General features: G+C 42.0%; 1 protein-coding gene across 10 annotated transcripts in view; it reads left to right on the top strand.

The window, feature by feature from the left end:
- The window catches only part of EYA4 (EYA transcriptional coactivator and phosphatase 4), a 274,048-nt gene that overhangs the window by 199,089 nt on the left and 57,862 nt on the right, over positions 1-17,097 (top strand). For all 10 annotated transcript variants that reach the window (XM_083176667.1, XM_083176666.1, XM_083176664.1 and 7 more), the window contains 4 exons: positions 49-192; positions 644-723; positions 3,748-3,928; positions 12,541-12,677. In XM_083176667.1, coding sequence (XP_083032793.1) covers positions 49-192; positions 644-723; positions 3,748-3,928; positions 12,541-12,677 — 542 coding nt within the window. The remainder of the gene's footprint in view (positions 1-48; positions 193-643; positions 724-3,747; positions 3,929-12,540; positions 12,678-17,097) is intronic.

The following is a 17,097-nucleotide window of genomic DNA, read 5'->3' as shown; positions in this document are numbered from 1 at the left end:
TTGCTTAAGTAAATGCTGCTAGTAAATAATTGTTTCATTCTTATGCAGATCTAGGAGTAATGCTTCCAGGTATCAAGACAGAGAGCGGTCTCCCGCAAACACAGTCTCCACTGCAGAGTGGCTGCCTAAGCTACAGTCCCGGATTTTCCACACCTCAGCCAGGCCAAACCCCATACTCCTATCAAATGCCAGGTACATCAACACAACACACTTTTATTTTTCAGTAAACTTAGGTGACTTGACTTGTAATACTATTTACCAACGCTTGGTGGACCCAATGATTCAGCACATTCACCTATGTGTATTATCTAAGCAAAAGATTCTCCTTACTACTTTTGGTGGTTCTTGTTTAGCGTTACCAATGCCCTCTGTTCTTACATTATTGCTCAGTTAGGGCCTGCATATCTTAACAAGGACCAAAATGGCAAGCTTTTGTATATAGCACTAGTGCAAATTATGTCACTATTATTCTGAGCCAGAAAGAACTTGGCAGGGCTTCACTTTCACTTCCAGATCTGTTTAAATACTTAAATAGAAAAATGTCCCCTGTATCCGGGTGGGCCAGTCCTTCCTGGACAACTTAATTAACTTTTGTAATAATATATTTTATCAATTAAATAATAAACACATTTTACTTTCACAGGTTCTAGTTTTACCCCTTCGTCAAGTATTTATGCAAATAATTCAGTCTCCAATTCAACCAACTTTAGTAGTCCTCAGCAGGTAAGAAATATATTTTCATAGATTTTGTTGATTTTATTGAATGGTAAAGTGAAAGAGAAACTGCGCAGTGATAATGTGAAATAGGTCAGCCTTCTTTATATACTGTATTCTGTATATAAGCTCATTGTATGATTAGGCTGAGCACGCTATGTGCTCAGTCTGACTTGTACAACATGCCATAGTTTGTATCAAATTAAGGTTCTCCGTTTATTTGCCTGGGGCACCTAGAGTTTTGAAAAGTCATTGGAATTAACTTTTAGGGCTAGTACATACAGATAATTGCTGAATGTGGTTTAACCAGTCCTACAGATGTGTTAACCCAATGAAGAAAGTGACAGAGGCTATTTGTATTATTATTATTATTATTATTATGTGTTTCAGTAAAATCCATCTTCATGCCTAAGAGCAGGTATAAGTGTAAGAGATATTGTATATAGCATAATAGTACGACTTTCTCAAATGATGGGCCCCACTTACAGATTTTCTACAGATAATACACAGTGGGGTGCTGCTGATATGTTTATATTTCCATTATAACACATACAGCATCCCAAGTGTTTTAATAAGTTACTATATTTGTAACAAACTGCAACAACATCCCACATCAATTTTAATGCAATATAAATATACACAAAGGGGTTTATTTACTAAGATGGGAGTTCTTTTGAAATTGGGATGTTGCCCCCATAGCAACCAGTGAGGATCTAATTCTTATTTATTTGGCACCTTCTAGAAGATAATAGCTATAATCTGATTGGTTTCCCATAGCTACATCCCATCTTCCATAAAGATCCCATCTTAGTAAATAAACCCCTTAGTGTCAGTTCTGGCATACCTGGTCTGTTGCCTAATTTCCCCCTTTTATATTCTGCCACCGATAATTCACTCTATGTCTACATTCTTAATGTCAGTGCAACATCATAAACTGATACATAGTAAACTTGGTCAAGATATACCGACTCTCACCTAACGTGCAAACTCTGTCTGACACATTTACACTTTGATCACCACATAAAACACATCACTCCTTAATGTGCTTTAATTTATCGCCACTCTCCATTCCAATCTAGAGAGAGTCCACTAGTCCATCTTTTCCCATAGAAACACCTCCCTAATGCCAACCGAGCTCACTTATATGCTATCCTGTGTCCTTCCGGAAATTTTTGTCAATTTTGTCCATGGCTTCATATACTGTTATCGGCTATAATTATTGTTGTATGAGCAGACCATGGCGCTGTTTCTATGTGCTAGTGGACAGCTTCTTCTCTGTTCTCATGGCATTGAAACTGGAAGCTCAAACAGTGTTCCAGTGTACATGTACCCCTATAGCAGAGCAGAGGCTATGCTCCTAGTGTTCACATGGATTGGATTGCCAAACTGGGTATGCACTGCATATGTCCTGACCTCCACACACTCAAATGAACACAGTGGAGACCTCTGTGTATACATTGCTGAATGGTCCCACTTCTTAGTAATGGAATGAGTTGTTCTAGCTGTAGTTTTTTTAAATCTTTTCTTTTATTGATGTGTATGAAGAAAGTTCAGTACAAATATTTTGTGCATAAGTTACATACAAAAAAAAACATAGACATACATATGTACAGTATGTTGATATGGCTCTAATTTGATGGCACTGTCCTTATTATTGTGGCCCTGAAAATGTTCAATTTCTGTTGTACTATAAGTAAGTGCTTTTCAAACAACAAGGGCATTTTATGTTATTCATAGCCAATGGCCACATTGTGTTGGGATAGTTGGGTCTAGTGTCAATAATGGTTAATTTCAGTTTACTGTCACTTGTCAACATAATATTTACTCATTAATTGTTATGGATGGATGCAAGATGACACTGTTGCTCTTGCCCGGAAATGCTTCACCTATAGCAGCCGCCTTTCCCAGTTGAATTAGGTCAACCAGGTACTCAGATGCCCCCAGGTCGTCCAATGAACAAGGATGCTACAGGAGGCTGGGCAAGGCAAGTACAGAACTGAAGACTGACTGGGACACAAAAGGAAGGACAGGGGCTAGGGGCCGCAATGGATCAGACACACTGTCTAGCAGGGCCAGAATGCAGGGATATCTGCAAAAAGAGACTGTAACCACAGGCAAATCGACAAACAGACTATTGAATCCGCTTAGTCGAATATATGCTAAAAAAAAGACAGACAGACTGGACACGGGTATATCACATGACACAAACAAAAGTTTTAATTGAGAAAATATAAGCTGGAGTACACAGGGCCCCACACAGCACATGTAGGGTTACAGCAAGCTCTAGTTATTAGGATCAAGCAAAGTAACAGCAAGCTCGAGATAATAGGATTCCACGGCACCCCCTTGGACAAAAGTTTCTTAATGAAAAAAATGCAGTGAAAATTATTACATTGAGTAAGTGCCTACCTGTTATCCTTAGTGCCCTATTTGTGGTGGACAGGGTTGTGCTTCTGTTTGTCTACTTAGTTTATGAATATTAGCCATCAGCACAGGTTTCATCTATCCCATTGATAGTAAAGAATTTGTATTGGTCATGGACAACCAACCTGTGACACCCCTGCATATGCTATTTTGGAACCCAGGGTGCTACCGTTTTAAAAAAATATTTAGTATTAGTTGTTTAAAAAGAAATAACTTCATTTATTATGTAATTTTAATGAATTCTAATGTTTTTGAATTGTTTTCATCTGCAAACCTCTGGTAAAAAAAAATAATAAATATGTGGAAAATATATCTACTAAGAGTGTACAGAAAGCATAGGTGAAGTGAAGCCTTTATGCTTCCTCGTAGCCACCTGTGGCAATTGGTTTTCAGGAATGTGAAATAATGACAGGCTGCAGCGGAACAAGATGTTAAGACCAAACATATTGTAAACGATTTTCTTTGGTTGTGTTAATTCAATGTTAAATCTACCTGAAGTAACAGGATACTGGCTTCAACTAGTGTTAAGAGCTAATTAATCCTTTCTCCTGCCAAATCTCAAATAATCATTTTACTACTTCACTTAATAAATTGTTCCTACTGTTCCAGGATTATCCCTCTTACACAGCTTTTGGCCAAAACCAATATGCACAGTATTACTCAGCATCAACATATTCAGCCTACATGACCCCAAATAACACAGTGGATGGCACGTCATCATCATCAACATATCAGTTACAGGATTCGCTTTCAGGCCTAACTAACCAGCCCGGTACTGATCTTCATTCAGGTAAAATGGATAAGACTATTGTATGAGGTTTTCTGTTTTTTTTTTGCTTTTTTTTCTCCAAATGTATTCAGTTATTGCTTTTTCCCATAAGAGAAACTGCTGATGTGTGATAATTCTGATATTGATGCCTTTTTTATTCATACATTCTTTTAACTGTTGCTCCTGGTTAAAATGGTTAATCATTCTTGTTTTATTTTGTACTAGGTAAATGCCAGTCAAAATGACGGCTTAGTCCCTATCTGCTCCTACCTCCATTATCTGTTTTCACAGCTCATTCATTCCATATACATAGCTGACTTCTGTATTTACTCAAGCTATGTGCTATTAGGATCTGATTGTATTGGTCCCTGTTGTTCACTGTGATCTACTCAATATATATTTTTTTAAATAACTATATTTGACAAATATATTTAATTTGTATAGTTCTCTCATGAATTACTGCTTTTGGACACCGGTATGTGAATCATTACAGATTACAAAGCAGTGTGTTACAGGGGAACAGAAAATGCAACACTTGTGTCAGTGTTAATAATTGTGTATTTTCAGTATATAGACATAAAAAAAACAAGCAGTAAATATTATCTGGAATCACTGTATGTGGTACCATTGTCTGGGTATAACTGCTGAGATACTGGGATAAAAGGGTTAATTTGGACTCCAAATTAATCCAACAACTATTTAGATAATTTAGGACCCAATAAATAATGTCTTAAATTTAAATTACTTCAGTAGTATTGTTCTCATCTTCTAGAAAGTAGGGCACTGTGCCTTTGATTACATTCTGAAGGAATAACCATTTCTGTTGGTTCTGAAAGTCCTGACCCCATGTTACCTGTTGTGCAGACATGGGCCCTTATTCTGGTTGGTGCGGCCGGAGCCGCACACGGTGCTCCGGCCGCACAAACCAATCCCCGCCCACGAGACTGATCGCCACGGCCGTCCGTACACGGACGGCTGGCGATCCGCATAAAAATGGTGGAGGCGTACGCCTCCACCATGGTGGGAGCTGCCCCCTGCATTCGATGGTCGTCGACCATCGAAGGCAGGTCCGCACGCCCCAGCAGCTCCCGCAAGCTGAGACCACACGGACAATCGTCCGTGTGCTAGCTTGTATGGGGGCTGAGAGCTGACATCCGGCGACGTCAGCTTTCCGCCCCCATGAGTTGCGTCATACCCTCATTACCATGCATACGCCCCGCGTTTGCATGGGAACGCCCATGAAACGCGGGGCGTACACATAGGGAAATGAGGGTATGAAGCCCCTCACGCCCCTATACGCCCCCTTTGCGGCGGACGAAATACGTCTGCGGCGAAGGGGGCTGCACATGAGCAGATTGACCTCTGCGCATGTGCAGAATAAAAACATCGGCGGTACGGCCGCACGCGGGCCGTACCGTCCGAACCAGAATAAGGGCCATGGTGAGGTTTATAGCATCTTACCTACCATTCTCTGTATTGTTTTTATGCATTGTATTATCAGCATCTATAATAACACAACAATAAGTTTACCAACCTGTTGTGCAAATATCTTACGTAGTAGTTAGGATGAAAAAAACAAAACAAAAGTTACATTAAACCAGTGCCGGTGATTGATTAGCATGTTCCTTCCTGTGCTGAAAAGGTTAATACAAATTAACTTTATGAGATCTAGACAGTTAAAAGTCCAGTTGTTCCAAAACCATGCAGTGCTGACTTCTGCAATTCTAAAATAGATGCATACCTTGCGTTCAGCAGGACAGCTGCTCATTCTGAATTAGAGATTAGCTTAATGAAATAAAGTTGGTTCTGGAGGAAGAAACAGTGAAGTGAAGGGCAAATCAGTTGATATTCCCTTACAAAGCACTTGGGCAGATCCCCAAGACAATTCATTTGATTCTGACTTGAAATGTATATACATCATCAATTTATATACAGTATTACTGATTTACAAATAAATTTTTTTTGGCATTGAGTTGTTTTTACAGTAATCAAATACATATTTAAAACAGAACAAATCTGTATATATCAATAGGAGTGTTCGATGGTGGGAGGTCTGTGCATGAGTGAATATGCGCATGTGCCAACACCTTTGGCAAGTATCACACTCGCCGAGGTGTTCGCACAGGCAGACAGGTGGAGGCAGTAGGGGAATTCCCAGCATTTTCTGGGCGTCCCCATAAAAATGCTGGGTGTTCCCCTGCGGCGATGCCTGAGCAGGGCAGGCAGCTGATGTCACATGTCATCAGCGCTCCGCCCCAAATTTGGCCATCTCTGGCCAATATAAATCAGTTCAGACTGACTTTTATCTGCAAACTGAGAAAAATCATTCCCAGAGACAGCCTCATGTAAGGGGATGTATTCGCATACACATTCCCTTGCATGCTAGCGAGAGGATTCGGGTGGTTAGTGGGGCTCTTTCCTGATCACTGGGCTGCGAGTATATGCAGCCTTGCGGATAGGTATGAATCAGGCCCATGTTCACATTAACAGAAGTAATAGAAGTGGCTCAGACGAGCCTGCAAGAAAAATATGATGGCATAATATTGTCACGCAAAACCTGTCCCCTCAATGCTTTTACACAGTGCATTTGTGTTTATAAGATGTGCCGTTTCGGATTTACTCGGTTGTTATCGCCAAATTATCGCAAGTTTGGATTTTTTTTGATTGGCTATCGGCTGTCACGTGTTTTGGATAGCCAATAAGATCCCAAGTAAATCTGGGTAAAACCAAACCCACACATCTCTAATGTAAAGATAGAAATAGTTTTTTCTATACCTCTTCCTGGGCAGCTGCTGTACCTTAGAATCTGGGCCCTTATTCTGGTTGGTGCGGTCAGAGCCGCACACGGGGCTCCGACCGCACAAACCTAGGGCCGCCCACCAGACGGATCGCCACGGCCGTCCATACACGGACGGCTGGCGATCCGCTCAAAAATGGTGGAGGCTACGCCTCCACCATGGTGGGAGCTGCCCCCTGCCTTCGATGGTCGACGACCATCGAAGGCAGGCCCGCACGCCGCGGCAGCTCCCGCAAGCTAAGACCACACGGACAATCGTCCGTGTGTTAGCTTGTATGGGGGCTGAAAGCTGACATCCGGCGACGTCAGCTTTCCGCCCCCATGTCATGGTAATGAGGGCGTCATGCCCTCATTACCATGCATACGCCCCGCGTTTGCATGGGAACGCCCATGAAACGCGGGGCGTACACATAGGGAAATGAGGGGCTGAAGCCCCTCACGCCCCTATCCGCCCCCTTTGCGGCGGACGAAATCCGTCTGCGGCGAAGGGGGCTGCACATGCGCAGAATGACCTCTGCGCATGTGCAGACAAAAAACATCGGCGGTACGGCCGCACGCGGGCCGTACCGTGCCGATCTGAATAAGGGCCCTGGTGTGGTAAGGAGCAAAGAAGAGGCATGAGACGTCCACCCGCTTTTTCCTTTCACCTGAATAACCCTGTTATACGCTCCACTTCAGAACTTCATTTCAGTCATGTAAAGCCCAAAAGTCAGTTTAGATTTCCAAAATGTCCTGGCAGTGCATGTGCCATCAGTCATTCTCATGAGCTGCATTAGTAGGAATATTGCTTCTGTCAGTAGAAATACTAGAAGGTTTCCTTTATGAGTGGATGGTGCATCTCAAAATGACATGCTTGTCTTAGTGGCTGTACTAATGCTTACACACATCTAGGTCAGTCCTACCTGCAATTACAATCTCTGGCTACTCAAACTATTACCCCTTGCCTGGTGATAGTGCTATAAGCATCACATGGATGTATTTACTTGCACTGAATGCTGCTCATTGTCTTGTATATCTATAAATTATATATACCACTGTGATCAATATGATTGTCATTGATATCTGCGTTGGGATCTGATACACAACTGTGCACTCTCCTGTCTCCTAGTCTATTCTTGTCCTATGGCCACTGGCTGGGGAAAGCAGAAGTGACAGCCTTAATAGCCAACATCTCTGCTGTCATTGATCCACCATTCTGGCATGCTTTGCCTATATAAAAACATTATTCTAGGCATCTTCCAGTGTAAACAACTGCCCTGTTGTAAGACGCCATGTTACTTTATAAAACCAGGTGTGATTGCACTAGACCAGGCATTAAAAATGACAACACAACAAAATAAAACAGCTTTATAAATAAATGAAAGAACATTCTTAGTTGCGGCTGATGCTTGTTTATGGAAGGAGACACATTTACAATAGGTATGAAATGATATGTCAGATTTCCTGAATCAGCCAGGTAGTAAAAAATAACAAAACCTTTTAATGGCTAAAAGGCTAAATCCACGTATATTGCAAGCTCTCTTGATACAAAGGGCCCTTCTTTAGGTTTACTTTTCTGCCCTGAAAGCTGATGCAAATGCGGCGCTAATTGCTTTTTCTCGTTACTTTCTCCCAATTAAATGTTTCTGCCTGCATAAATAATTCCCCTTCCTTTCCTTTTGTGGGAAAGTTCTGGTGAAACCAGTGGTCTGCAATGCGGTGTAAGGCTCTATCGCAGCAGTAATGGTACAGAACAGCTGCCTCTTCTATAATGCCCTTTTGGCTTGTAATAATTTGATTTTTTTCCAACAGCCCAAGAAGCAGATGTGGTAAAGTGTGATCAGTATAAGTTTGAAAACTATAAAGAAAAAATGATGCCAGAAGTGGTCAAAGGGATTGTAAAAATCTTGGAGTCTTGATTATAGGAGAGGAAATGGATTTATGGACAGCTGGGGAATGCAAAAATAGGAGATTCTGCCATTCAGAAAAACACAAAGGTTATTGTAAATTTCTTAAGGCACTGGGTATGTGCTCCTCAAACAAAAAAACCCATTAAAGCCATTGCTCCTGGTTCCTTTCTATTTCTGTATATGAAGAAGGATTTTCTAATTTTTCCCACATGCCATTTTAAAAGTGAAATTGAGATTTGCATTGCGGCAACGTCATGTTTGCTTTTAAATAGGTTGCTGTGCAGTGTTTCCCTCAAATTCAGCGAGGCACTTTTAAGGTCCGCTGTGCAGTTGTAAAACAGTATTGCACTGCAGAACAGGACCAAAATAGCATTTTATTATGGGAGAAAACATGTATAAACAATGTGATACAGTAAATTATTCCTAGCATACAGTAAATGGAGATTTGTTGGGTGTAATGTCTGGTATGTTTTGATTAGCACATAGAAACATACTGTAAAAGGTTATATGCCAAGTGACCATCTGCGGTTACAGAGTACATACTGTAAATAAACTGGCTGAAAAAGTAGAAATGTGTTTGTACAACATATATTTAGGAATTATTAAAATGCAACATTTGTACTAATGTGACTGCTGAATGGCATTGCTGTGTACTATTGGCTTATAGAGGAGGCAGCCATGTAATTGGCTTAACCAATATTCATATGAATGTAGCTACATTTTCATTTGAGGCACTATATGGGGCCATTTATGAAAACTCTTAGCCGGGTAAATAAGGGAAAGTGGAGAAGTTTGCTTTCATTTTATAAATATACTGAGGAAGATCTACACATTTTCCACTTGGGCCATTCTGTATTGTAACATACAAGAAAATTAAATATAACTAAAGTATCATTGGAATAAGTGCACATGGGCCCATTTGTCTAGGGGGCCCTGTGCCACAGCAATCAAAGACGAGTCACAGCTGCAGCATGTGCCACCCTTCCAAGTAGATTACTCGAAAGTTATAAAAGTACCCTTGCTATAGATCCATCAGTCTTTATTGAACATACTGTATATCCCCTGTATTTATCAAAATTAAATTATACTAATATGTACTATTAACTGAACAATAATTTGTCCCACATTTGCAAATAATGTTTCAGTATTTCTGTAACATTTTGATAGAGATGAGCAAAATATTCCTGTTTTGTGAAATATTTTGCACCATTTAGGCCAGGCATGTCCAACCTGTGGCTCTCCAGCTGTTGCAAAACTACACATCCCAGAATGCCTTGATATAGTTTTACCATTTCCTAATAGCAAAACTTTGGCAAGGCATGCCTAGGACATGTCGTTTCACAACAGCTGGAGGGCCGCAGGTTGGACATGCCCAATTTAGATGCAACAATGAGGTCTTACGTGACCACTCCACACATTCATGGGGGGTATGCAATGTCATTCGAGCTCTCGCAGCCATCTCCCGACGGGGGAGATGCCTGCGGGGCCCTATTCAATGCTGTCTTCCCCGACAGCATTGAACATGGGTTCTGCGCAGAACGAGCCCGACATCACAAGCTGTCGCGCTCATTCTGCCGAGAAAAGCCGGAAATAGGCGAGCTCCCGGCCGGAGCTCGTCTATTTCTGTCCTCAGCTCGCGGCCACGCCCCCTTCTCGCCGCTCGGCGGCCGGGACATTGAATCCCGACTGCCGAGCTCCAGGCGAGCAAAATGAGAACGGGACAGGGGCACGGCTGTCGCGCTAGCTCGACAGCCGTGCCCCTGACATTGAATACCCCCCCATAGAACATAAACTCTTCAGAATGCTTATTTGCAAATACAATGTCACATGGCCATTCTGTAGCCAAAAAAGAATTAAAAGATTATACAGAGGCAAGAACAGGATTCGTAGATTTTTTTTTTTTTTAAGTTTTATTTTAGTTCAAGTGAGGTTTGCATATGAAGGGGCACCCTTAGCACTTCATACAGTACAGTTTAATATATTAGACATATTTGGGAGAAGTGATGATAGCAAGCCATTAGATGTGACAGTAGGGCAGGCATGCCAGGGCTGAATGTGCGTATCATCCAAGCTGCTTATTCTGTAGGGGTTTCCAGGCCCCCCATTTTCTTCCTGCATTTCCCAATGTTTAGGAAGGGGCGGCTATGTGCTTGGGGATATCAGTTTGTTGAACAAACCTAATGTTAAATGAAGAAGAACATTTTGGATTAAACCAAATTACAGACAATTGATATAATTATTATTGTTATTTAAGCAGCAGTTACATGTGGGTACTCATATCACACAAACAGAAAAAAAACATTAGAAGGAACAACACTAAAATAACAAATACTTTATATTTAGTAATTCAAACAAGAAATACAATGTGACTGGCCAGTCAAAATAAAATACAGTAATTAACACATAGAATAAAAAATTATTAACATTGCTGGTGTGAGGGGGGTATTCAATCTCCCGCAGCCATCTCCTAATGGGGGAGATGGCTGCAGGGCCCCATTCAATGCTGTCTTCCCTAACAGCATTGAACAGGCTACCTTGGCAGAATGAGCCTGACTTCACAAACAGTCGGGCTCGTTCTGGCGAGAACAGCCAGGAAGTGACAAGCTCCTGGCTGCAGCTCGCCTCTTCCCAGCCGCTGCTCGTGGCCACACCCCCTTCTCATCCCACTGCAGGCGGGACATTGAATCCCGCCTGCTTTTTCTCGGTCAAGCAGACTGAGAACTGGACAGGGTCATGCTCGACAGCAGTGATCCCAGATTGAATACCCCCTTAGACTGATGATATCAAAGCCAGTTAGTATGGTTAGTTAGGTATATTATATTATTCTGACTCTATTGGTCAAACATAAATAATGTCCCATATATTAAGGTATAAACTGGAGGTTAGTAAAGATGAAGGAACAACTCTGTTTGCAGAAAAGATGAAGGAACAGTTCTATTTGCAGTACTGGATTGCTTGATAGTTAGTGATGTTAAACAAAGCACATCAGCATCAATTAGTGCCGGTATAGTTACCACTCCTGTTGCATTCAGTGATTGTTGCTGGATTAAAACGATGTATACAACTGTGCACAGGTGGCCACCCGGATGGTGATAAAGAGGTTCAGCGGCTCAAGGCTTGATAAGTACTCCCAATTCTTGCCTGATCTGTATCCGCCCTCAGGACATTCACCAAAGTATTAATGGATAAGCACTGGTACCAACAGCATAAACACTAATGCGTTTCTCTGCCTTACAACCTCAGTGGCTTCCTTAGAGAGTATTTTCCAATGTTGTTTAGCTTGATTTGAATACCCGTTCTATTGCAGTTTTGCTTATATCCACTTATATTCTGCAACTTATTAAGAATCTATAGAATACATTTTATATCCGCACACGTGTTGCAATATACAATATATAATCGATTTATACATAATACTCTTTTTTTTTACTTAAAAATTATTTTCAAGTGACATGGAGTAAGTTCTAATGCTCTTAAGGAGTGTTGTACATGGTTGTACACATGGTGCAATATGGTTGCTAAGTAATTTTGACTTATTATTGCTCAGCGATATATATCGCTCAGCAACCATATTGCACAGTGTACCGTTTTTTCCGGCGGCTGGCTGACAAGACATCACTGAAAATTCAAAATTGCAGGAGCGTGCTCATATGACCAGCGACCATTAAGGGCTGGCTGTAGGAGTGAGTCAGTCTGGTCTGGATTATATAAATTTTATTATTAGCACTTCGGTCTTCAAATGAAACTACAAATATTATTGACCATTAAAAAGCAAGCTACAATCAAATCAATAACATAGCACCTCTGTAATATATACATGAATGCTAACCGTTCAGCTAAGATTTATGATGTAAGAGTTAAACATGTCGACTTATCACCAATGTTGTAGAGATTTAGCAGGCAACACTTAAGCATCGCTTTTTCCCAATATGTGCTTGTATTTTCAGGGGATTTTGACACAGTACAGAGTCCCTCAACACCTATCAAAGATCTTGATGACAGGACGTGTAGAAATGCTGGGTCAAAGTCTCGGGGAAGAGGCAGAAAAAATAACCCCTCACCTCCACCTGACAGCGATTTGGAAGTAAGATCTCATTTATTAATAAACTGGAATTTTTGTCCCTTGTGAAGTAGCAGCAGTTGCCTTGTTTAAGCAGAGGTGTATGCGTATAGCTGTCAAGCAACTGTCCCAGATCAGTTATTTCAGCATATATTCTGTATATTTGGCTCAAGAATAAGGGCTAGCTTATTTTTTAGTTGTAGATATTTATTTTTATAGACTGTTGTTGCCAGCATTTAGAAAATTCCAAGTGCAGCTTCGACTATGAAGATTTGGAGCTGGCTACTTTCCCAGGTACTATTGAATATGGATTTACACGTTCAATTGAGTAGTTTGGTACTAGGGATTTAGAGCAATTCTAAAAATGCCAAATAACGATTCTGTTTTTTTTAGTGAACGCAGGATTTACAGCATGATTGTGTTTATGATAAGCTGTGCAGGTTATTCCGTGTAGAGTCCTCTGTTCTATTTTATGTTCTGCATTTCCAGTACATAAACATTACTACCAAAGGTGATAACCCTATATTTATGAATACTGTAAATGAAAGCACTAGTAAGAGCAATTTCACAGTGAAGTCCTTCTGTCCAGCTAAGCAGCGGCATGTGTGGCATACTATTATAGCAAATGATTTGTGAACTATGGTAAATGGCACATCAGAGATACGTATGACTCAATTGAAATATAATAAATTGTACATTGGATGTGATCTGTCACCTGAACCTGTTGTTACTAGCCAAAATGTAAAGCATTTCAGTCTTGTTTATTACTTCCTTCAAGTAAGAAGTGTGAACACATTTCTACATGGAAGCAAAAACACTTAAATACTATATCAAGAATGTCCAGTGCAGTCCAGTGCACCCGAGGGGTATGCATCAATGAGATTTCATGTACATATCACAATATACAATACTTTATTTCAGCATCTGTCTGGGTTACAGCAGGCATTTCTAAACTGTGGCCCTCCAGCTGTTGAGAAACTACACATCCCAGCATGCCGTGCCATAGTTTTCTCATTCCCTAATAACAAAACTGTGGGACGTGTAGTTTCACAACAGCTGGAGGGCCATAGTTTGGACATGCCTGGGTTACAGTATCACCTCCTCCCTGGCTTATGGTAGCATATCACCTAATCTGTGGCCTACAGTATCACCTCCACTATAAATTACAGTTTAACCTCCTCCGTGGATACAGGTATGATCTCCAGGCTCCTGTAACGATTGGAAACTGCCCTTAGATATCACAATCGACTGACAGTTGAGCACTTAAGGCCCATACACACTCAGGGGCAGATTTATTAAGCTTGGTGAAGTGATAAGCTGTCTCGGTTTTATCACCGGCCAATCAGCTCCTACCTGTGAAGTTACAGGCTTGGTTTGAAAAATGACAGGTAGGAGCTGATTGGCCGGTGATAAAAACCAGACACTTTATCACTTCACCAAGCTTAATAAATCTACCCCTGAGTGATTTTCGGGCAAATGTATTAAGCCTTAACAAGAGATAAAAGCAAGGGAGATAAATGTCCAGCCAATCAGCTCCTTACTGACTTTTTTCAAACACAGCCTGTAACATGGCAGTTAGGATGTGATTGGCTGGACGTTAATCTCTCTTTATCACCCTTGCATGTATCTCTTGTTAATGCTTAATACATCTGCCCCTTTGAACTGAAAGCCGCTCAAAACAGCAAGTTTGTATGTGTGTGCATGTATCTCTTGTTAAGGCTTAATACATCTGCCCCTTTGAACTGAAACAGCAAGTTTGTATGTGTGTATGGCCCGGCAATGAGCGGTGAGCTCACGCATCATCGCCGGGAAAGCCATTCATCTGCTGGTATTACAGCTTTACATAGCAATGCGCTATGCATATAAGTGGCTTTGTAGACGGCTTTCCATAGTGATGCGCTATGCAAAGCCGTCCTCCCCCTGCTGACGGCACCGGGCAGGGGGAAAGCCATAGAAATGTGTGCTGCTGTTGCTACCTGTGAGGGACGGAGGGAGAAGAGAGGGGTCAGACCAGGGCCCCTCCATCAAACCTGGGCCCGGGTAATTAGTACCCGCTCCCCCCCCCCCCTTCCTCCCGCCTGCCCTGTGTATGGACCCTTAAAATAAATACAATATTTTTTGTGCCAACATGAAGGAAAACAAATAGTTCTTATGTTGTGTACAGGATTTATACTGCTTAATATGGCCTGAAAAAATCTGGTTGTTTGGGACTCAAGTACATATCACATTTTATGACTGGTACAAGATTGTTACTTTGATTCTTTCAGTTAAAAAAAGCCAATAAAATGATCCATTCTTACAGGCCTGTAAAAAGGTCAGGTCACATACACGACACAGGTCATAAATAGGTCCATAGAATAAAATTGTTTTATTTATACACATTGGGCCTTATTCAGATCTCATCGGTACTGTGTGCATTCGCACGCAGTACCGATGTTGCACGTCTGCGCATGCGCAGGCGGGTATCTGCGCATGTGCAGGCGTATGGTGCGTGCACCCACGGAGACCTTTCAGTTCGCCGGTGCACGCACCCATTGCGGCGTAAGGGGGGGGCAGAGATGGGCGGGTGCGCTGGGCTGCCCCATTACTATATGGGAACACCCAGCGTTCCATGGGCATTCCCATGAGAACGCTGGGCGTTCTCATGGTAATGAGGCAGTGACGCGGGTGTGGGGGGCGGGTAGTTTACATCACCGGATGTCAGCTGCCCGCCCATATCCACGCCAGCGTGCACGCAAATGTAAGTGACTGAAAAGTCACTTTTATAGGCGTGCACGCTAAACATCATTCGATGGTCAGTGACCATCGAAAGATGTGGGCGGTTACCCGAGCCATGCGAATGGATGTTTATGCAAAACATCAATTCGCAGCTGTTGGGGCGAAGCAGCACTTTGACAGTGGGGGGGGGGGTGTCATTCGCCGGGCGGGTTTTGGTGGACTCGCAAGGCTGCGAATTCGCAGCCTTGCGAATCGACCTGAATAACCCCCATACTATACATGAAATGTAATTTCTGATGATAACTTCTGAGTACACCTTCTGGTTACACCTCCTTTATGGAATACTGTATTACCTAATCTATGCATTATATTATCATCATGGTTACAATATCACATCATTATGGATTACAGCATCTTATCCTCCATGAGTTAAATGTTTTGACTCCTCTGGTTACTAGTGTCACCTCCTCTCTGGTTACAGTATCACATCCTTTCTGAATTACAGCATCATGTCCTCTATGAGTATGAGTTAAATGTATTGACTCTCTTATGAGGTATGTGTGAAATACAGGTATCACTGCCTTTTATGGTATACTGTATCACTTCAGCTATATATGATATTACCATCTATGTGTTATATATCCTCTCATCTATGGGGTATATTATCTGCATTAATTAATTACTTTTTATACCTTTATCTACCTGGGTATTTGCCAATTGCCATTGGGACTGAATTGATACAACTGAAGCATTAGAGATGGTAATTGAGGCTGAACTAGCAGGGGTGCAACTGGTGCATTACACCGGGACCAGCAAAGTTGAAGGGGGACCATTGACAACACCTTCTGGGAGTCCCCAGTTACACTTCAATCTAGAATTGGTCTCCTTCCCATCTGCCTCTCCCCATCTTCTTTACATCACCCACTGTCTCTCTGTATCACCCTCTGCCACCCCCTCACTGTCTTCCTCTCTCTTTCACTCTCTCATCATCAGCCTCTGCCTCATCTCCGAGCCACCTTTTATCACTCCCTGCCAGCCTATTCCTCTATTTGCAAGCCCACCTTCTCTCCTTATCCTACTTCACATGACCCTCTACCTCTCCTGGTCACCCTCTTCTTCTCTCCATCACCCTCTCCTTCTTTGTGTCACCCTCTCTTCTCGCTTCATCACCTACTTCACTTTACCCTCTGCGACTCATCGCCACCATCTTCCTCTTCTCAAAGTCACCTTCTCCCCACCACCATCTTTCTCTTCCCTTCACCCACTCCCTCTCTGTCACTCTCTCCGTCACCTACTTCACTCTTTGTCTCTCTGGCACATCTTCTTTTCTCTGTCACCCTCTTCCAGCCACCCTCTGGGGGAGATTCTCTTACTTTCATGGCGAATCTATCATTTTTAGCCTTTTTAACAGCACATTTTCACGCCATTACTGTGTACCTCTTCTCCATATTCTGTAAACATTTTGCTTCTGCATTATCATGCGGTATCTCACCCCTCCGCGATCCCCGTTTAAGGCTTCTTCTGTGTTCTTCTTCCGGATGACTAGCAGTAAGCAGTGTGTGCCTTTCCCTTTCTGTCTGGCTGTTCCAAAAGCATATATACTGTATTTGCTGGCATATACGACTACTTTTTTTCCCCTGAAAAACATGCCTCCAAGTGGGAAGGTCGTCTTATACGCCGGGTGCACTTATATAACAAACCCTATATTTTGAGTGGAAATGCTGGG

Source organism: Crinia signifera, chromosome 3, assembly GCF_055691185.1.
Source record: "Crinia signifera chromosome 3, ASM5569118v1, whole genome shotgun sequence".
Classification (NCBI taxonomy): domain Eukaryota; kingdom Metazoa; phylum Chordata; class Amphibia; order Anura; family Myobatrachidae; genus Crinia; species Crinia signifera.
Note: the sequence above shows the minus strand (reverse complement) of the source record. Positions and strands in the feature narration are given on the sequence as shown.